At 45.2% G+C, this 21820-nt stretch overlaps 1 protein-coding gene across 1 annotated transcript in view; it reads left to right on the top strand.

Moving 5' to 3' along the window:
• The window catches only part of ARHGAP31 (Rho GTPase activating protein 31), a 120465-nt gene extending 100375 nt beyond the window's left edge, over positions 1-20090 (top strand). Inside the window, exons 9-12 of the mRNA XM_004577882.3 lie at positions 3985-4047; positions 6269-6844; positions 13209-13489; positions 17096-20090. Of these exons, the coding sequence (XP_004577939.2) occupies positions 3985-4047; positions 6269-6844; positions 13209-13489; positions 17096-19510 (3335 nt within the window). The 3' untranslated portion in view covers positions 19511-20090. The remainder of the gene's footprint in view (positions 1-3984; positions 4048-6268; positions 6845-13208; positions 13490-17095) is intronic.
• Positions 20091-21820: the final 1730 nt, after the last annotated feature.

Genomic DNA, 21820 nt, shown 5'->3' on the forward strand with positions numbered 1-21820 from the left:
ATGTCTTACCCTAGATGTGAATCATCCCTTTGTCCAGCAAATGCACACTGTGTATATGACCTGCCTGTTAGTCATTTGCAAGATGTCTCGTTTATCACATCAACTGTTGAGATACCACAGCACTTGTTTTCAAGTAATCCTTATATGGTAGACTGATTCCACATTACAATGCCTACATTACATGCCTCACATCCTCTCATTTCATTATATAGCATCACAACAAGAATGAGAATAGTACAAAAACACATTTTAGAGAGCCCGGCTCCATGGCCTACTGGCCAAAGTCCTCACCTTGAACGCAGTGGGATCCCATATGGGCATCAGTTCTAATCCCGGCAGCTCCACTTCCTATCCAGCGTCCTGCTTGTGCCCTGGGAAAGCAGTCAAGGATGGCCCAAAGCCTTGAGATCCTGCACCCACGTGGGAGACCCAGAAGAACTCCTGGCTCCCGGCTTAGGATTGGCGCAATACCGGCCGTTGTGGTCACTTGGGGAGTGAATCATCGGACGGAAGATCTTCCTCTCTGTCTCTCCTTCTCTCTGTATATCTGACTTTGCAATAAAAATAAATAAATCTTTTAAAAAAAAGCCAGCATTTTTAGAAAGACCACATTCACAAAACTTTTACTACATTGTGGTATAATTATCCCATTTTTAAATTACTATTATTACCCTCACTGTGCCTAAATTATTTATTAAACTTTATTTTAGGTACATATAGGAAAGTTCTTGGGAAATGGAACTAGAAGATAAGTTTTATCTTGATGCCAAAAAAATTTTGAAGTCCATGTATATGAGGGTTCTTCAAAAATTTTATGGGATCTGGCAAGATGGCTCAATGGCTCAATCCTCACCTTGTAAGCGCCAGGATCCCATATGGGTGCCAGTTCATGTCCCAGCTATTCCACTTGCCATTCAGCTCCCTGCTTGTGGCCTGGGAAAGCAGCAGAGGTTGGTCCAAAGCCTGCAGCTGCGTGGGAGACCAGAAAGGGGATCCTGCCTTTGGATTGGCTCAGCTTCAGCCATTGTGGCCATTTGTGGAGTGAACCAGAGGATGAAGGGTCTTTCTCTATCTCTCTTCTCCATAAATCTGATCTGACTTTCCAATAAAAATAAATGAATCTTATAAAAAAAAGGAAGAAATTTTTAGGAAAATATTTATTATTTTAAAACATAAATGGAATTCAAATTTTTCATCAAAGTAAATTATCATTTTAAAAGCCTTTATTTATCCTATTATTTTTTTGAAAGGCAGAGTGAAGATGGCAGATTGCCACAGGTCTAAGATAAACACAAACAGGATTCTCAAAGATGAATTTGAGGGGAAGAGGACCCAATAAAAAACTCCTGGGCATACCAAAGAGGATTTCTATGTTAGAATCAGAAATAAAAATAAAAAAAATACTTGGGTTTGCCAAGTAATGAAAAGTTCAAAAAGCCTCAAAATAAAAGAACAAAAGTGAAGTAAATGATTTTCTTGGAGTTTGTCTTAGGAAGCTATCCGCCTTGGTGTGGATTTCAAAAAGAACACATGTAAGGTTTTGAATAGACCAAATGGTGGGACATTCGCAGAATCCCTGTCAGGAGTTCTCCATATAGTTCATACTCACCATGATTGTGACTCAGTTGTGGGGAGATGCAGATAAAGGGTATTAACCAATATTTAGAAAATTGAACAGAGATTTTTAATAGATATCAGATAAGAAAAAATTGAGTACTAACTGAATGATAATGTATACTTTGGAGCTTCCCAAATACTTAATTTTGAATCCGTCCCAAGTTTTCCTTATAATATTAAGGAGGAAGGGTTCCTTCAAAATGATTCCTTCTGAGTAGAGAAATTCCAAGGCTGTAGTGATATAGTAGTTCTGGGCCTTTACCTTGGAGAAAAGTATCTAAGGGAGGGACTTGAGGACACAAAAACTGCCTGAAAACTAGGGAATGTACTTCCATGAGGCCAGATCAAGATCCCAGACAGAAAAATAAAATCTAAACATAGGCATGGGCCAAGGGGTCCTGAGCTCTTACTTGTTATGCAGGAAGGAAATCAAGAAATCCATGGGAACTGTTACTGACAGTCTTAGTTCTGGCTGCTGCTGGGAATATCACAGCCGCACAGAACTGCAGCAGGGGAAGCAGGATCCAGCACCAAGAGTGAATATTGGCAGCCCCAAAATACCTACCCATGACACTCAGGGACACTTAGTCATCACCCCTCAAAATCAACACACAGGAGCTGGAAACATCCAAAAATGCAATTTCCAAAAGCCAAAAGCAGTGAGTGTCCAGAATACACAAGTGGAGTGATAGTGGCCATGGTGTTTTAGGATACTAGCTCAGCTCATGAATTTGTGAAAATAGCAAATCTTCAAATGATAAGAATTCTGGCATATTACTGAATGTAATGGGATGGAAGGCAATCTGATGTTGCCAAGAATTTTAGAGATGGCGGCAGAGTCCGCCCATAGCAGGCATGCTAGGTCAAAGAGAAACATCAGTCTTGGAACCCTGGTGCTAATTCAGAACCTTCCAGAAAATACAGACAAAAGTTAGCATGGGTTGGGGCCAACTCTCACTGCTTATAGAACTGTCTTCTGTCTCCCCGTTCATGCTGAGCACTGGATGATCCTGAGTAGCACCAACAGCAACATTAGACAGTATTTTTTTTTTATCAGCTACTTACTGTGTTTTAGCTTAGCACAACATAATCACGTTGTAATTCTTGCTCATTTAACACTCACAGCAGCTCTAGTTGTCCTCAACACATGAAAAATACTGATTTAGGGAAGACAAGCTACTCATCTGAAGTCATATAGCCCAAAAGTAACAAAAGTTTGACTTCAAACCCAGATCTGTCAAAACTTACTTACCTTCTGCTAGCTTCCAGAGTGTCCCTTCCTTTTTTTTTCCTTGCTATCACGTCTGGGTTAGTAGAAAAACCCCTGTAGCCAATTCAACTCCCTGAAGAGATGATGTTTGTGAACCTGTGTGCCTTGGTCCATTTTCTGTTTCTGTAATAGAATTCCCAAGGCCATGCGGTTTATAAACCACATCTATTTTCATTCATGATTTTGGAGCCTGGAAGTCCAAGAGCAATGCTCAGCTTCTGGTAGAGGGCCTCATATTGCTTCAACTCATTTCACAAAGTGGAAAGGAAGTGAGTGCACACACAAGAGAGAGAAAAGGGGACCAAACTCCTGCAAGAAAGGCATTACTCCATTCATAAGGACTTTTCTTCTTGCCCAAGAAACCTCCCACCAGGCCGCATCCCAGATAATACTGCATTGAAGAATTATGTTTGTAACACAGGACTTTTGGGGGCACATAAACTATAATAATGTCTAATAGTGTGCCTGCTGTGAAGTTTTTTACTTGTTTAGACCTGCTAAGGTAGTTTACAAGGATTCATAAAGTATACCACGGATATAGCAAATGTTGAAAAAAATTGCTGAAATCTGTTTCAGGGTGAAGTTTGTGGGTGAGATCTCACTGGTGGAGCGGCCAGTCTGCAGACTTCAAGGGACAGAGCTGTACCAGTGGAGGAAGGTGGCTCCACTTCCCTTGGTCCCTCTCACCTTTTGTATCAACTTCCTGGGGGATGAGAGATATGGCTGCAGCCAAGAGTCCTGCTGTCTCACTCTCCCCTGCCTGAGAGGAGGGGTTGCCTGAAGCCCCACAGATTCAGCCTTGAACACTCTTGGCAAGAAAATTGGCTTTAAGATTCCTTATTTTCTAATAACTACTTGGCAAAATTGCAATTTATCTTTCTTTGTAAAAATAATGAAGCATTACCTTATAAGTGCTCTGGGTTTGTAAGATTCATTCACTGAGGAAGTATGAAGCTAGAGTAGAGTGGGATAGAGTTTTCTAGAGGAACAGATTGTAAACATTTGAAAAACTTTTGTAAAGAAATTTCTCTGCTGTCCTTATATCCTGATCTATTATTCTGGAAGCTTCCTCTTACCGTATTTTTGTTTGTCTTTAGTGGAAAAGGCAACTATCCGACCAGCTAAAAGCATGGATTCCCTGTGTTCGGTACCTGTTGAAGGTGAGATTTTAATTTCTGAGCTGGGGATTGCAACTGGGAGACTGGAGCTCACACCAAATCTGCCTTCGTCAGTTCCTATGCCTACCCATCTATAATCATGATCACACACAACCACCTCATCTGTCCTTGCCTTGACCCCTCCCAAGCCCATGGGGTTCACACAATTCTTGCTGTAATCCCTGCCTACCTCCTCCGCTAAGCCTAACGTGCATTCTTCCTTCTCCAGCCCTCCTCTAGCCACAGGTATAGAGCACAGCTACATTACATTCAAACCCAAACAAGATTTAAAAAAAAAAAAAAGTCAACACCTGAAAACCAAGGCAGGAAACACTTCCTCCTTGATCAGAAAGAAAAGCCGAAGTACTGGGTTATGCCTCTTAGTTTTATGCCTAGATGCATTAAACTCGAGTTTGGGGTGTTTTTGTAAGCGTTAGTAGTTTTTAGTGCAGAATTAAGTCATAATTTTGAGTTGAAGTTTCAATTGTTCACTCATTGTCTATCAATAAATACTGATTAGGAGGCTGCTATGTGTCAGACTTGTGCAAATTAGTCTCAGTTGTAGATCTGTCAAATGAGGTGACACCTATGGCCAAAGTCACTTAATTACACTGGTTTTCACAGCTGTAGCCTTAAAAACTGACTTGCCTGTATCTCTTCCTCCTATTTTAGTTAAGTAGCCAGCAAACCTTATTACAAGTGATAAGGCTTCAGGCTTATCTGGCAGCAAACTTTCTCAACTGCTCTTATTTTTGTCCCATGACCTTGAGCCTTTTTAATACGTGACATTTTCCTCTTTAATAAATGAGGCAGGCAGAAACAATATAAGAAATCTTTAGGAAAAAAAATTTAACTGCACCTATGAACTACTCAGTGACATCTTTTTAAAAGGGCTTGATACTTTTAACATTTTTTCCGTGTTTATGTTAATCATTTACTTTGACTTGAAACTTCTTAGGGCAGTTCTTTCCCAATTTTTCAGGATCTACTGTTTCAAAACCCAGGTCATCATGTATATACAGTGCATGGATGTTGGGGATGTTGGGGATGTTGGGCTGGTCATCTAACCTCTAAGTCTGTTTTCTTGTGTGTTGAAGGGTATAATTACACTTCTCTGCTAAGGTTAGTCATAGAAATTTTAAACATGATGTTTTGAAATATGCCCAGCCTAGCACATAGTGCAAAGTTAGATATTTGTTTCTCATACAGAGTTTTCAAGGACTCACTCCTCACAACTGTGCTTTCTTACAATCAGCTAAGTTACATTTCCGGTATGTCATCCTCTAAATCAACAGACAGAAGCTGGGGAAGGAGGAGGGCTCTGGCTGAGAACAGGGTTGGTTTCCTTGATGAAAAATCAAACTCTCTGAGTCCATATGGCAGAGAAAACTGAAAACACTAAACTTTAAAAGTTTTAAAATGAAACAAGTCTCCTATTTGGCCCTTTTTTGCCTTATTTCCTTTGGGCAAGTATCATTCTCCCATCTCCCATTTGTCTTTTTTTTTCATGGTTTCTGTTTAGCTCTTGGTAGATGGCAGCTCTGTTTAGCAATCTTAGCAGTGGCCTTCTTTTGGAATCTACTGTACTTGCAAAGTGTAAAAACAATAGACTTGGGCCCGGCGTAATGGCCTAGTGTCTGAAGTCCTCTCCTTGAACATGCTGGGATCCCATATGGACGCCGGTTCTAATCCCGGTAGCCCCACTTCCCATCCAGTAACCTGCTTGTGGCCTGGGAAGGCAGTCGAGGAAGACCCAAAGCTTTGGGACCCTGCACCTGTGTGAGAGACCTGGAAGAAGCTCCTGGCTCCTGGCTTCAGATGGGTTCAACTCCAGCCATTGGGGTCACCTGGGGAGTAAATCATCGGACAGAAGAGCTTCCTCTCTGTCTCTCCTCTTCTCTGTGTATCTGACTTTACAATAAAAATAAATAAATCTTTAAAAAAATAAACAATAGATTCAGCACAATAGCAAGTGGCCCTATGATGCCCCAGTCATGGGCATATGAGAAAACACTTTGGTCCTTGTCATTCAGATAGCATGGAGATATTTGTACCTCAATGGCTGTGGCTTTATTATAATGCTAAGCCTTCCCAGTATGAGGCTGTCATATGCCTGCTGTTACTGGAAGATCACACAATGTGTGTATGTGTGTGTGGGGGAGTGTGTTTGTGTATACGCACACACACCCAGGCTGCTGACCATGTGCTTATTCTTTCTCACCAGGAAAAGAAACCAAAGGAAATTTCAATCGAACAGTCACCACTGGTGGATTTTTTATTCCAGCAACAAAAATGCACTCAGCCAACACTGGCAGTTCATGTGATCTCAGCAAGCAGGAGGGAGAATGGGGCCAGGAGGGGACTCTGGCTGGGGCAGAGGGGGGCTTTGACATGAGCAGTGACCGAAGCCAGCACCAGAGCCCTCAGCCTCGGCCCCCACCAGAGCAGCTGAAGGTGTTCCGGCCTTCAGAGGATCTTGAGGGCGAGCAAACAGCCCCAAAGATGCTGGGGATGTTCTACACCTCCAGCGACAGCCCCAGCAAGTCCGTTTTCACCAGCAGTCTCTTTCAGATGGAGCCTTCGCCACGCCACCAGCGCAAGGCCCTGAACATCTCTGAGCCCTTTGCGGTATCAGTGCCGCTCCGTGTATCAGCGGTCATCAGTGCCAACAGCACCCCGTGCAGGACACCCCCGAAGGAGCTGCAGTCTCTTTCCAGCCTGGAAGAGTTTTCTTTGCAGGGCTCAGAGGGGGGAGGCTGGCCAGAAGAGGAGAAGACAGTGGTAGCTGAGTCTTCTACAGGTAAAGTAGGAGAGAGAGGGTCTCTTTCCAACGCAAATGATTAAAACCAGATTTGAATTTCCTTTAATAGAGATCTCAAAGAAGTTTGGGGAAGTGGTTAAGAGTGCAGTTCTAGGACCAGACTGCTGGTGTGCAAACCTAAGCTCGGCAGTCGGTTCACTGTGTGAACCCCAAAGGATAACAAGACTACTCTGCACTCTAGTTTGCTAATCTGTAAAATGCAAATAGTAATGTTTATAATCATCCCTTCTTCACTGTGTTGTAAATATTAACTTAACTAGAGGAAGAGATTGGGTGCAGTTTTTAAAGACTGCTTGGGACACCTGCATTCCATGTTTTGTTTTGTTTTTAAAGATTTTATTTATTTGAAAGACAGAGTGGCAGAGAGAGATATTCCAACCACCAGTTCACTGCCCTATATGGCCAGAGCTGGGCCAAGCTGAAGCTGGGAGCCAGGGACTTTTTCTGGGTCTCCCACATGGGTGCAGGGGCCCAAGGAGTTAAGCCATCCTCTACTGCTTTCCCAGGCACATCAGCAGGGAGCCAAATCAGAATTGCAGCATCTGTGACATGACCCAGTGCCCTTATGTTCCCTTATGTTCCTGGGGCTGCAGAAGTGGCTTCACTCACTTTGCCACGGCACCAGTCCCACATTCCATATTGAAATATCTGGGTTTGAGTTAGAACTCTGCTTTTGATTCCAGCTTCCTATTAATGTGCTCACTGGGAAGCAGTGGATGGGGATGCAGGCACAGGGGGTCCCTGCTGCCCGTGTGGGAAACCTAGATTGACTTTCAGACTCCCGGCTTCCACCTAGCCAGCCCTGGGTGTTGTGGCATTTGAGGAATGAATCAGCAGATGAAGGGTCTCTGCCTCTTAGATAGATGTGCATGTAAAACATTCAGGACAATGTCTAAGGTTAAAATAAACACCCACCTCCAAAGAAAGCAGAAATAAAAGCCCACAGAGTACAGCAAAGAGCTGCAACTCATGCAGACTAAGACTCTTCCATGCATCCATGTACCCACTCATCCATCCCTCATTTCTATCTTAAAGCTGCAGAGAACAAGGCTAATGACACTAGCAATGAAAAACAGTGCAGGGGAGACTCTGATTGGGCTTTTTTGGGTCAGATGCCCAGCGTTGGACCAATCACTGTTGCCAAACTAACAGACTTCTAAGAGGGGCCAGGTTGAGTGTCTTAACTATGAAGTGAGCAGTTCTTTGATCAGAAACCCAATGTGACATAAAACGGAAGTAGGGAAAACCCCGAGGAAAGGATGGCTAACAGTCAAACCAACAAACTCTCCCTGTGGTTTAGTAATGTTTCCATTTCAGTGTATATTAGCTAACTTTTGTAAATACTTATAATGCTGTGAGGCATATCGACAAGTGTTCTACATATATCATCTCATTTCTCTTTTTTTTTTTTTTTTTAAGATTTATTTTATTTGTATTACAAAGTCAGATATACTGAGAGGAGGAGAGACAGAGAGGAAGTGGAGCTGCCGGGATTAGAACCAGCGGCCATATGGGATCAAGGCGAGGACCCTAGCCACTAGGCCATGCCGCCGAGCCCCATCTCATTTCTCTTTACAACTTCCCTTTGAGATATGGGTGGTGGCTATTACCCTCATTTGCTTGGAGAGAAATAAGAAATCTTCCCAATGACTCACAGCAAGGAAATGGAGAAGCCAGGATTGAAACCAGGCTTAACAGTCTATGCTTGTAACCACTCCACTGTTCTCCCTCATTTGTTTACTATGGGCCTTGAAGCTACAAACATTAAGACATAATCCTTTTCTACCAGGGAGCTCAGAACTAGAAGCAGACACTGATTTAGCCTTCTTTTTGGATTGAGGGAAGGCTTCAGTACTCAAAGCATCCTAACAGAGGTGTTCAGGAAGTGAAGAAAATGCACTCCTCTAGGGAGGGTGCTGGGAAGACTTCTCAGCATTTGTCATGCAGAAACCATGAGAAATGGCATTTTGGACTGAGAGGCAGCTGAGTATTATGGGAAGCTGTAGTCAAGGCCCAGTTATTGTTGATTCAGACCCCAGCTTTACAGCGTTTTGGTTTCATGACACTGGATGATTGGTTGATATCTCTGAGCCTTTTTTAATCTGTAAAGCCAGGGAAACTCCTCTCACAAGGGCTAATGCAAGAGGAAAAACAGTTCAGAGCATCCAATAGGGCTTTGTCTGGAGAATGATTATGGGCAGCTGTGATAGCAACAGGGTAAGTGACAAGGGAAGAAGTGGAATCTTCAAGGAACAAAGTGTCTCCAACAACTTTTTTTCCTCCCAGTAACTTTCATGGCATTGGCAATCCTCTCCAAAAGAGAAGGTCCCTTGACCCTAAGGGGCATTTCAGAGATTTTCTGTCGTCTTTCTTTTTTTATTCTAACACTTTTGAAAAAGATTTGCTTATTTTTATTGGAAAGGCAGATTTACAGAGAGAAGGAGAGACACAGGGAAAGATCCTCCATCTTCTCGTTCATTCCCCAAGTGGCCACAATGACAGAGCTGAGCTAATCCAAAGCAAAGGAGCCAGGAGCCTTCTCCAAGTCTCTCACACAGATGCAGGGTCCCAAGGCTTTGGGCCATCTGCTACTGCTTTCCCTGGTCACCAGCAGGGAACTGGATGGGAAATGGAGCAGCTGGGACACGAACCAGTGCCCATGTGGGATCACAGTGCTTGCAAGGGGTGGATTAGCCAATTGAGTCATCGTACCATCCCCCCTTTTTGTAAATATTTATTTGTGCATTTGGTTGGAAGGCAGAGTAACAGAGACAAGAGAAAGAAATAGCTTCCATTTGTTGGTTCATTCCTCAAACAGCCACAGTAACCAGGGTGAAGCTAGGAGTCAGAGGAGAACTTCATCCATATCTCCCACTTGGGTGGTCAGGGCCCTAGTACTTGGGCCGTCCTACACTTTTTTTCAAGGTGCCATAGCAGGGAACTAGATCAAAAGTAAAGCAGCTAGGACCTGAACTAGCACACTGATATCGGATGCCATTGTTGCGTGTTAAACAGATTAAAAGGAATAAACATTTAAAATCTTCCAAAGAAAGAAAAAGAAGAAGAAAATAGTGAGCTATTGCATGGACACGAGCTGGGTGATCATGTGAAGTGCTAGAGGAGGTGGGAGAGGGAGATAGCATCAGAAAAGCTCCACAGAGGTATTGTTAGATTTATGCCTTGAAAAGTGCACCAGGTTGCAATCACAGAGAGGAGCAAGGCAGAGTGCAGGCCCATCACGGGGAGTGGCAGGAATGAGCAGCCATGTGCCTGGCCCAGAGTGAGGAGGGCCTGGTGTGTCCTAACGGAGGCAGCAGGGAGCCGCTGAAGCTTTCCAGCAGTGACAGGGCATAAACAAGCTCATGCTTAGTGCAGACCCCTCCTCACTCTTCCCATCAGTCCATTTTAATGGTTACAGTGGGTACAACAACCTGAGCCCTAAAAGAGAGACTGACAAATTCTTCCCACGAATAGAACTTTACTGAATTATTGAAAATATCCCCTCTTCTCGAATTTCCTAAGTAAATGTTTCATACAAACAAAAGGCTTCCTGGAAATACAGTTGAACTTTTTTTTCAAACAACTGTAAAAACTAAAGTTGGAATCTATTCTTTGTTTTCTCTCTCTCTCTCCCTCTGTCATACACACACACCCATATACACACAGAGAAAATAAGCACTCACCAGTAACAATAATCACCCCACCAAGTTTTCTTATGATCTCTGTCAGGTTCCTAACTGTTTAAGTTCAGTGATAAGATAAAACAACTTTGAAATAAGTGCCATGGTTTAGAGTAAATAACATCTATTCAGAGTTAAGTATCATAGCTGATTTCTGCCAAAATAATCAGCTTAAAAAAGAAATAGACCACACAATATATACATAGCTCCTCAGTGTTGGAGATATGTTATGTTCCTTTAGACTTTTTCATTCATGTAGATTACATTTTTGGTACCGTGTGTATTAGTTACCGCAAATCTGGGAAAGCATATGATGACTGGATAAAGACATGTATATATGATAGAATACTACTCAGCCATAATTTTTTTTAAAAAGAACGAAACTCTTTCCTAATGAAGTAGATGCAGCTGGAAACCATTATACTGAATCAGATAAGCCAGCCCAAAAAGAAAAATGAAAAATATCATGTTTTCCCTGATTGGTGATAATTATAAGTATCTTAATAAGCAAATTGTGTACTTACTTTTCTACCTGGAAGTTTCACTTTCAAGAATTTATCGTAAATATATTTGTACAAACAAAAAATGATGCATGCCTATCACCGCATCGTTTGAAAACTATCCAAAATGTTCATTTTAAAATTTTTTTTTCGTTATTTTTGACCATCTTTACGTAGTTAATTAGGGCACAAAGGTTCAAGGGCTACAGAAAAGTGGGTAAGACTATTATTTCCACACCAAATGTCCATATTTAGGAAACTGGTTGACTAACTGGGACTTATCCGCACAAATCCTAGAGAATCCATGCCTTGGTGGGCACTGTATCACGTCCCTGCAATCTCCAACGCATCTGTGGGGGACTGTTTTCTTGTGTGGAAGGCATCCTATGGCTGCTTGCCTTTTGTTTCTTGATTACTGCCTCAGAACCTTTTTTTTGCTAGAAGAATCTTGCTCAGCCTTTGCTTGAGACGACCCAAAAGGGTGGAGACTTACCTAGGCAGCCCTCAACTCCATATGAGCCAGGAAACAGTGGGTAGATGACCTTACCTCACACCCTGTGGAGGGAATGTGGGGCACATTCTGTCTGGATAGCGGGGACTGGCTTCCAGCAGCTCATATTGGTAGCCAATTCAATGGCACACTCTTGGCTTTGCCTCCATCCTTGTCTCATCTTCTCTCTTCTTTCCTGGAATCATCTTCCACACAAGGACCTTGTTTCAGGTTCTGCTTTGAAGAGAACCTACACTGGGCCACATTCTAAGGAATGGTCAGTCTCTTGGCATGGTGTTGAAGGGATGTGACGTGAAGAAAATCAAAGAGGAATAAATATGTTTTGTATAAGAAGAAAAATATACATAGTGCAAGTGCTTATTTAAATACTCAAACATAAGCTGTGACCGAACATATCACTTGATCTTAGCCAAAAGGCCGAGAAGCGATGACAGAACACATCAGATTCGAATGAAAGACATTATCTAGAAGGGACAGTGGTAGTGTGGGAGAGGATAGACGTAATAGGAATGGAAGGAAAACCTGAGAATTCCTTTCTAGGTAGTTTTAATTTTTGATCTCTGGAAATGTCTTACACATTGAAAGGTAAAGTTACTGAGTTATGGGCAAAAAAAAAACAGCGCTTTTGTCAGCTAGGATCATTCTCAGATTAGACATCAGGGTGCTGTCAGACCTAACTGGGTTGTAAGGCTGACTTCACGGTGAAGTGGACTGACGTCAAAGGCAGTGAGTAGTTTATTCTTAACCATCAAGCTCTGCTGAATTTATACTGTTCTGTGTGTTAGCCTTCCATTATCCTACCTGAGCCTTACCTTGGCCTCAAAACCATGGTATTGTACCAAATTATAATTTGAATGCAATTTCTTTTAGTTCTTCTGTAAGTAGCATTTGTTAAGGATCCACTGTGTGTCCCAGGTACTTCATTTAAATTTTTATGCCATGTTTGGAAACAGCCTTGTACAGTGGCATGAAGCTTTTCTTCATGTGAGGCTAGAGGCCAAGCTTGACACCCAACTTTCTCTTCCGGAGCTCAGGAGATGTTTCAGATCAGACCTTACTCACATGAGGTTTGTATATCCACACAGAGGACAGTCAGACAAGAATACGTGAATCATAAGAATGGCATGAGTAACATATTTCTGTGATCTTTGGCCTAAATATGACTCCTATTTGTGAAGTGAAAAATTGGGTGAGATATAGATTTCTCAACTCCAGCACTGTTGACACTTTGGCCTAGATAATCTTTTGTCTTTGGGGCAGAGGGGAGGCATCCTGTATAGTGGAAGGGAGGGGGCTTAGCAGTGTCGCTGGCTTCAATCAGCACTCCCAGCTCCATAGTTGTAACAACCCCATAATCCCAAATGTCTGCAAACATTCCTGGTGTCTTGTGAGGAAGAGAGAAAAAGGAGCAAAATGGCAGCTGGTTGAGGATCACTGGACTATACAATCCTCCAGTTTCTCCCCCCTCCAGTCCTAACTCTGAAAGTCAGATGCTTGTGATCTAAGTCCTGGGCGCTGCTGGGAGAGAAGGGAGAAGTGTGCAGGAGGCAGGGAGCTGAGAGAACTCCGTCTGTGCTTGTGAAGCAGGGCTGGGGCAGGACAGCAGCCATGCTGAGGACAAGCCCCTTTTAACAGATATATCCTCCTTGCAGCAGCCGTCCCACAGAAGGCAGCTCTCGAGGATGTCAAGCCAGAGCCTGAAGCAGCGGCAACGCCAGAGAGCGACCAAGGCCTTACCCTGGATTCAGGCGCCCAGCTGGAGGAGCAGAAAACCTTGGAAATCTTGCTGGGCTCTCAACATTCAAGAGAATTGGAGATGGGGCTAAACACGGAGAAGGTGGCGGAGGAGGGCCAAGAGGCTGACCAGGAGGAGCCCAGTGCTCTGCCAGGGAGCCCCAGGGCCAAGGCGGAAGCTGTGTTTCTCACTGAGATGGTAAGGGGTACACTGCCTGTTCCAACCACATGGCATCCTTTTCCCCAAAGGAGATTTTTATTAAGTTGTTTTAAAGAATTTCTGTCAGAAGACTTTAAGAGATAAACTTTGAGTCAGGTGGAATGAATTTTTTTATTGGAAAGGCAGATCAGATTTATGGAGAGAAGGAGAGACAAAGAGACAGAAAGATCTTCCATCCACTGGTTCACTTCCCAAATGGCTACAATAACCAGAGCTGAGCCAACAGAACACCAGGAGCCAGGAGCTTCTTCTGGGTCTCCCACTTGGGTACAGGCTTCCAAGGCTTTGAGCCGTCCTTGACTGTTTTCCCAGGCCACAGGCAGGGAGCTGGATGGGAAGTGGGGCCGCTGGGACACAAACTGAGGTCCTTACAGGATCTATGTGTATGCAGGGTGAGAACTTAAGCCACTAGGCTGCCTTACCAGGCCTGTGCTAGTTTCTAAAACCTACTATTTCCAGAATCTGTCTGTCCTCCTGCAGCTTCCGGAGAAACTAAAAGATGATTACAGCTTGTCTGATTTTTAGAGATGACATTTTCCAGAGTGTTTTTATGAATGTTCTTATAGAAAGTATGAAGACCCAGGAAAGATCCCTGAATTTGCGAGGCAGCTCTGTGGCCAGAGGGAACTCCTGGGAAAAGGAAACTTATTGTCTTTCAACTTGTTTCCAGGACATCACAAAACTGCATGTCCTGGGAGTTAGGGACGGCCGGGGCTCAAAGGGGCTGAGCTGGGGTTTCTGTAAGATGTGTCTCCACTTGCTGAAGGGGAACAGTGCAGAGGTTCTCCTGAGGGGGACCCAAGTGTGAGTGGCATTGCATGGACCAGCCAGATGGCAAAATAAAGTTGGTGCCAGAAAGAGAGCCAGGAGGGTTTCACAGGAACAAGTAAAGGCATCAGTTAATTAGTGTATTCATTTTTCAAAGACTTTATTTATTTATTTGAAGGGCAGAGCAAAAAAAGGAGAGAGAGAGAGACTGAGACTTTCTGTCTGTTGGGTCACTGCTCAAATGCCCACAACTGCCAGAGCTGGGCCAGGCTGAAGGAACTTCATCTGGGTTTCCTACATGAGTGGCAGGGGCTTAAATACTTGGGCTGTCTTCTGCTGCCTTCTTAGACACGTTAGCAGGAAGCCAGATCTGAGAGTAGACTAGCAGAGACATGAAACAGCCTTCAGCTTTGGGATGCTCACATTGGAAGTGGCACCTGCTGCGGCCACAAACAACTCTGGACTCATTGAGTCATTTAAGAACATTTATTGAATGAATGCCTTAAATGACATTGTCACCATTGCTGATTTCATGAAGCTGACTGAGTCATTTCTAGAGTGATAGGGAAGTATGCAGTACTGTGGGAGCAAATAGCAGGACTTAACCTGTCAGAGGGAGGAGGTGTGTGTCACAAAGGTCAGACAAGTCTTCTTTGAAGAACAGGATTTATCTAGAAGGAACAAATAGGAGGAGGATAAAAAAAAAAAAAAAGGAGAGGTTTTGGGCAGAAAGACTGTGATGTAGCATGAATGTGAGCTGGGAAAGAATGTGGAACATGCAAGGAATGGCAGCAAGGCCAGGAAGCAAGTGAGGTTCCGCCTGGATCAGGAGCCATATCAGCCAGAACTGCATGGGAGGGGAACCACTGGAAAAAGGCTGGATATGGTTGGGATTTCATCTTTAAAGGATCACTCTCTTCTGTGAGGGGAAGGGCTTGGAGGGGGCAAAAACAGGGGTAAGTATGTCAGTAAGAAGGCTGGCGCTTGGCAAACCACATGACAGAAGGTGGTCACTGGAGCAAGTGTAGGGCATACGGATGAGAAGTGAAAGCATGCAAGGGTTTTCTAGAACAGGACTTGGTGAAGGACTGGGTAAGGAGTGAGGAGGAAGAAACAGTGGAAAATATCGCACTGTGGTCCTCTTACTGAGAAGGAGGGGAGGAGAGTGCAGGGCAGTATAGGTGTTCCTTTAGGCATCTAAATTTATCAATTACCTACTGGTATTAATTAATGCCTACCCTGAGGAGGGTAAAAGGCAGGAACGGCATTGTGGTGCAGCACACTAAACCACCACCTGCAATCCTCTATCCTATACCAGAGTGATGGTTGGAGCTGCTCCGCTTATGATCCAGCACCTGGGAAAGCCATGGATAGAGTTTCCCCCTGTCACTGTAACTCTGCTGTTTGGATAACATAAATCTTTCCAAAAAAAAAAAAAAAAAGTAAAAGGCTCTCCTTAATCCCAGAAAAGAACACAGTATAGTAGACAAAATAAAAACAGAAACATCTACAGTTAAATGCAGTTAGATTATTTTGACCAAATAATCCTGGAGGGTTTTCTAAAATATCTCAAAATATGACAATGGGGCCTGGACTGATGGCTCAATGGCTAAATCCTCACCTTGCAAGCGCCAGGATCCATTATGGGGGCCAGTTTGTGTCCCACACGCTCCACTTCCCATCCAGTTCCCTGCTTATGACCTTGGAAAGCAGTTGAGGACGGCCCAAAGCCTTGGGAGCCTGTACCCGCAGGGGAGACCTGTAAGAAACTCCCGGCTTCTGGCTTCAGATTGGCTCAGCTCCAACCACTGGGGCCATTTGAGGAGTGAACCAGTGGATGGAAGATCTTTCTCTCTCTCTCCTTCTCTGTAAATCTGAGAGCTAAGGAGCCTTTTCCACAGCCACGGGAAGAACCCCTATTGCATTTACAGCAATTCCTCAAGGGTAAAAGGACAGTAAGGCTTTGTATGGCTTTTATTTCAATATGTCTTCAGAAGTTTTTCCAATGTGGAACACTGGAAGCATCTTACTTGGTGAGAGTTACCATTTTTGTTGTTCTGGGAGAATCTCATTCTTTAAAAAAAATTTTTTTTAGTTTTTATTGGAAACTCAGATGTACAGAGAGGAGGAAGGGCAGAGAAGATCTTCCCATCTGATGGATGATTCATTCCCCAGTGATCACAATGACCAGAGCTGAACCAATCCGAAGCAAGAGCCTGGAGCCTCCTCTGGGTCTCCCACGTGGGTACAGAGTCCCAAGGCTTTGGGCTGTCTTTGACTGCTTTCCCACGGCACAAGCAGGGGGCTGGATGGGAAGCAGGACAGCCGGGATCAGAACCGGTGCCCATATGGGATCCATGTGTTTGCAAGGCGAGGACTTTAGCCACTAGGCTACTGCACTGGGCCTAAGAATCTCATTCTTGTGTGCCCTGTAGTAAACCTGAGGTTATGTGAGGACAAGGTTTGGCCTATGTTACCTGGCAACAATACACAGGCATAAGCACTTGCGTTCCAGTGTGCACACAGTACTGGATTTCAGTTGCAGTCTGCTGTTGTATGTGTTAGAATGATCATTTAATCTCTTTGCACCCACACCTCTTCAACTTTGAAATGGGAGTTAATCACAGACATGTTTATCTCTGACGGCATGGGAAAACAAACATGACGGCAGAGTGTGTGATGGCATATGGTGAGCCCGCAGGCAGCCACAGTTTTACTGAAATTGCATCCTGTATTTGCTCAGGCAGCCCAGGCTGGCACTGTTCCAGATCCCTAAATCCTAGCTTCTAAGATAACCAGTTTCCTGGTGTTTTCCAGGATGAAGATGATCTGGGCAGTGCTCTAATCTGGCCCGAGATCCAACAGGAACTGAAAATCATTGAATCCGAGGAGGAGCTCTCCACGTTGCCGCCTCCTACTCAGAAGCTCAGCCCAACTCAGCCTCTTGTCGAATCCAAGGCAGGGCCTTCTGCCTCCTCAGAGTTGTCTCGGCAGTTGTCTTGTGGCCCTGTGCCTGATCCCATCTGTGCTCCCCAAGAGGAGTGGTCCAGAGACCCAAGCAGTCAGAGCACACAGGAAACTTCCACAGCAGCCAATAGTGAGACGTCAGCACCAACCAGCGGCCTCCCTAGATCTAAGCCTGAACAAGCTCTGCGCCCAGACCCAGCCAGGCTAGCTCTTCTGGAAATAATTACATTTGAGATGGTACCTCCAACAGCACAAAGGGCATCGGGAGGCTCAGGAAATCTGTCCCCTCCACTCCCACCTGCTCCTCCTCCTCCAACTCCCCTGGAGGAGGCACCCCGAGTTGCACTGTCACAGGATGGTCCTGAGAGAGAATATCCACCTGTGGATTTGAGGGCAGAGCCCTTTAAAAAGCAGCTCGAGAGCAAAGACAGCCCTGGGATCCTTAGCCTTTGTCAAGGAGAGGAGGCAGCTCCATCGCAAAGTGAAAAGCAAACTCCAAAGCATGCTGCCGCTGAGGGAGAGAGCACTGGTCTTCCCAGTCCAGCGCAGGAGGCTGAGCTGGCCACACCGGGTGAAGGGGACATGGCCCATTCAGTACAGGAACCTTCAGACTGCGATGACGATGACACCACATCAGAGAGTGCTCAGCACGGCTTGGAGATGGTGGATCCCTGGGAAGAGCCCCAGTGGGTGACAAGTCCCCTGCACTCTCCCACTTTGAAGGATGTGCTGGAGGCCCAGGGCCAGGGCCCCCAGAGCCTCCGCTTGGAAAAGAGGCTTTGCCACAGGCCTAGCCTTCGCCAGAGCCACTCTCTAGATAGCAAAACTGTGGTTCCAAGCCAGTGGCCACTCCAGGTTCCCTGCTCTAGCAGTTGTGCTAATCTGGAAATAAAGAGGAATTCTGACCCTGTGCAGCCTCTAGCCCCCAGGAGAGAGATTTTGGGATGGGATGAGAAAGCCCTAAAGACCTTCCAAGAGTTTTCCATCCTGAAAGGGGCAGAGGCTCTTCCTGGTCAGAGAGGTCCAGGTGAGGTGCAACCTACAGTGGCAAGAAGCGGCCCCAGCAGCCTAGCAGAGGGCAAAGAGCTGCGAGCAAATGGGGAACAGCAGCATGCTGTTCCTGGGCCAGAGAACAGCAAGGAGGCTTCACCCAGGGTGCAGGATACCTCACCTGGGGAGCAGCCCCTCAAAGTACAACTGAAGAGCCCTGAGTGTGGACCACCAAGAGGGAAAAACAGGCCCTCTTCCCTCAACCTGGACTCCACCAGCCCCATAGCCGATCTCTTCCGGTTTGAGAACATGGCCTCCCTGAGTACACCTGGAACACAGCTCTCACAGCGGGGAGACGCAAAAGTCACGTGGCTGACCTCATCTCACTGTACAGCAGATCCCTGGAAGATGAATTCCCAGGACACCCAGGACCTCGACCTTGTGGCGCATGCCTTGACAGGTCGCCGTAACTCAGCTCCCGTGAGCGTGTCTGCAGTGAGAACCTCCTTCATGGTGAAAATGTGCCAGGCCAGGGCAGTGCCAGTCATCCCACCCAAGATTCAGTACACACAGATCCCACAGCCCCTGCCTTCCCAGGGCTCAGCGGAGAGTGGGGCCCAGCCTCCAGAGAAGGACCATGAGGAGCCCAGCTCAACCAGTGGGCTATCCCACAAGCCTGCCAAAGATGATCCTTGCTCCTCCCAGGAAAACCCCAAGGAACAGAAACCAAAGCAAGAGATGGGCATTCGCAAGTCCTCCCTGCCAGACACTGCTGCATCTTGCTTGTGCGAGGGACCCACGCTTTCTTCAGTGCCAGGCACGTCTAACTCACTCTCCACCCAGGATGCTACCTTACAGTGCAGGAAGCGCACGTCAGAGACTGAGCCTTCTGGGGACAATCTCCTCTCCTCCAAAATGGAACGACCATCTGCGAGTTCGAAGCCCTTCCACAGGTCAAGACCAGGAAGACCTCAGAGTCTCATCTTATTCAGCCCTCCTTTCCCTATCATGGACCACCTGCCCTCCTCTTCTGCAGGGACAGATTCCAAGGTCCTGCTGTCCCCTATCAGAAGTCCTACCCAGACCGTCTCCCCTGGCCTTCTCTGTGGGGAGCTGGCAGAAAACACATGGATGACACCAGAAGGGGTCACCCTTAGGAATAAAATGACCATCCCTAAGAACGGCCAGAGATTGGAGACCTCAACCAGCTGTTTTTATCAGCCCCAGCGGAGATCAGTGATCCTGGATGGGAGAAGTGGGAGGCAAATAGAATGACAGAGCTTCGCCTGCTGGTTTCAGGAAACAAATCATGAGTCCCCTGGAAGCTGAAGGCCTTTTTGTCCAAGCATAGGTTTATTCAAGCTTGGGCTTTTTTGCTTTCTTTTTTTTTTTTTTTTTCAGCTTTTAGATCATGTATTTAGTCCATTTTTCAGAAAAAGTGGTCAAGGAAAAGACCAAGAGATGAAATGCAGATAAGTTGATATTAGCAAATGGGAGAAGTTAGGGAAGAAGATAGAATGTTTGCCTCCAGTAAAATCCTGGGGCTGATTAACGTTGTCTATGACTGTTGAGAGCTGGCTGTCCATGTCCTTTGAGAGAAAGAAAAAATCCTTTGCCTGTGTCAGCTGTGAGGTTCAAAGGCCTTCTCAATACTTTGTGCTTTTCAATGCTGTTTAAGCTTGTCTTCTCTTACCATCTAAAATAGAAACAGATTTGCAGACACAAACAAACGTGCATCTCAATCCCTACTGTGGGTGAAATGACCCCCACTGTTTCCCTGGGATCCCTTCAGCCCTGTCCAAGATGACTCCACACGTCAGCAACAGACATCAGAATCTGGACCCAAGAATAAACTTGACACAGATCCAAGATGACCTAGCTCTAGCTTTTATTAATTTGGTTCTCCAACTGCTACTGTACAGAACTCTGAATTGTAAATCCACCAACTGGAAGAGTGGAAGCTGAGGTGAAAATAACCTGGCTGGGATGTGCTGAATCTCCATCAAGGTGTCAACAGTAAAGTGAAGGCATCTACTTGTGATTTAATAGAATCCAAGAACACGATATTATCAAGCAAAGCCTCCCACAAAGGCAGAACTACAATTGGTGGGGCATTAGCAGGGAATACTTCTAGCCCGGCTTCTCTCTTTGTCCTCACGAGGCTGGGCCCAGCCCAGTGAGAGAGAATGAGGGAAGGAAGCCTGGCATCATGGCCATCACTGCCCCTCAGTGGGAGCTGCCCTTCATGAGAATGGGGTTCACCGTACCCTGGGCTGCCATGCTTGCTCCCTCTCCCTCCATTGCTCAGGAGCAGCATTGAGGCATCCCTTCCTCTTCCGTGAGACCCCCTCACACACACCACCCACCTCAGGCATTTACACTTGCCCTTCTATTTGTGCTGTTGGAGAAACAATAAGCCAAGCTAATGATCTTACAGTTATTTGGAATTTGAAATTTCTAATACACCTGCTGGTAGATTTTGGTGCTTCCACTAAAAACTTCACCAGGTACCCTTTCTCAAGTCCGAGATTGATTCAACTCTTTCTAAGAAGCTCAGTCATTGCATAAATATCCCTTAGGGCCAGCAGTACCCCTGAGCAAACCTCACAGCCAGTGCTGTTGAGACTGAGCTGAACTTACCTCCTGCAATGAGATATTGAAACCTCATCCCCTGCGTCACCATCATATTCCTGTCCTCCTGATAAGCCTTGCAGGCCATTCTGAAATCTTGATCTGTGCTCTTTAAGCCAGCATTGTAACAAGGATAACTAACACATCAGTGGATGCTTTCCACCTTCAGACCATGAGATGAGTGAGCAGTAAGAGCGGTTAATAGGCCTCTGGGCAGTGGTTTTGCATTGTCATTGGGCCAGCGAGACATTGGACTAACAGCCGATGATGTCAATTCCTGAGAAAAGTCCCAGAACATAGCATTCTCCCTAGGCAAGCAAGGTGAAGACATAGAGTGGTGACGATGAGAAAGGCCATGTTCCACAGATTGGAAGAGTACATTCCTGAGTTATCAGAAAATGTGACACATAAATTTTGTGTTGGTCTCAGTACCCTTAAGGTGTCTACTTTCTGATAAGGACCACGTCCCAGCTAGAATGTGAGGGATAGACTGCACTTTGCTTCACTATCAGAACTCTGAGCCAAATAATGAAATATTTAAACTATTTTATGCTTATTTTAAATTTTTTTGTAACACAAATATATTTTTATTTAGGGATAAACTGAGAAGCCAGCATGTGCAGATAAATGAGTGAGTTTAATGCAAAGAGTAGAAGCACCTGTTTAGGTTAACATAATAGCTGCCATGTTCCTTCGGACAGACGCCTTCCATGTATAGCCTCACCTTCAGGAGTGGCTCTGGATGGTGTGATGACACACCAACAGCTGAATGGAGACAGCTGCTGGACTTTCCTAGCTGGTCAGCTCCGCAGGCCTTGGACACTGACTTGGCAGTGTCTTGCTGCTCCAGGGTATGCCTCCTTTACCTGAATCCCAGCTTGTGAGCCATTACATATTCCTAAACTTCTCGTGGGCTGTGGTGATACTCTTAGCACAAGGGAAAGCTCACATTTC

Source organism: Ochotona princeps, chromosome 3, assembly GCF_030435755.1.
Source record: "Ochotona princeps isolate mOchPri1 chromosome 3, mOchPri1.hap1, whole genome shotgun sequence".
NCBI lineage: Eukaryota > Metazoa > Chordata > Mammalia > Lagomorpha > Ochotonidae > Ochotona > Ochotona princeps.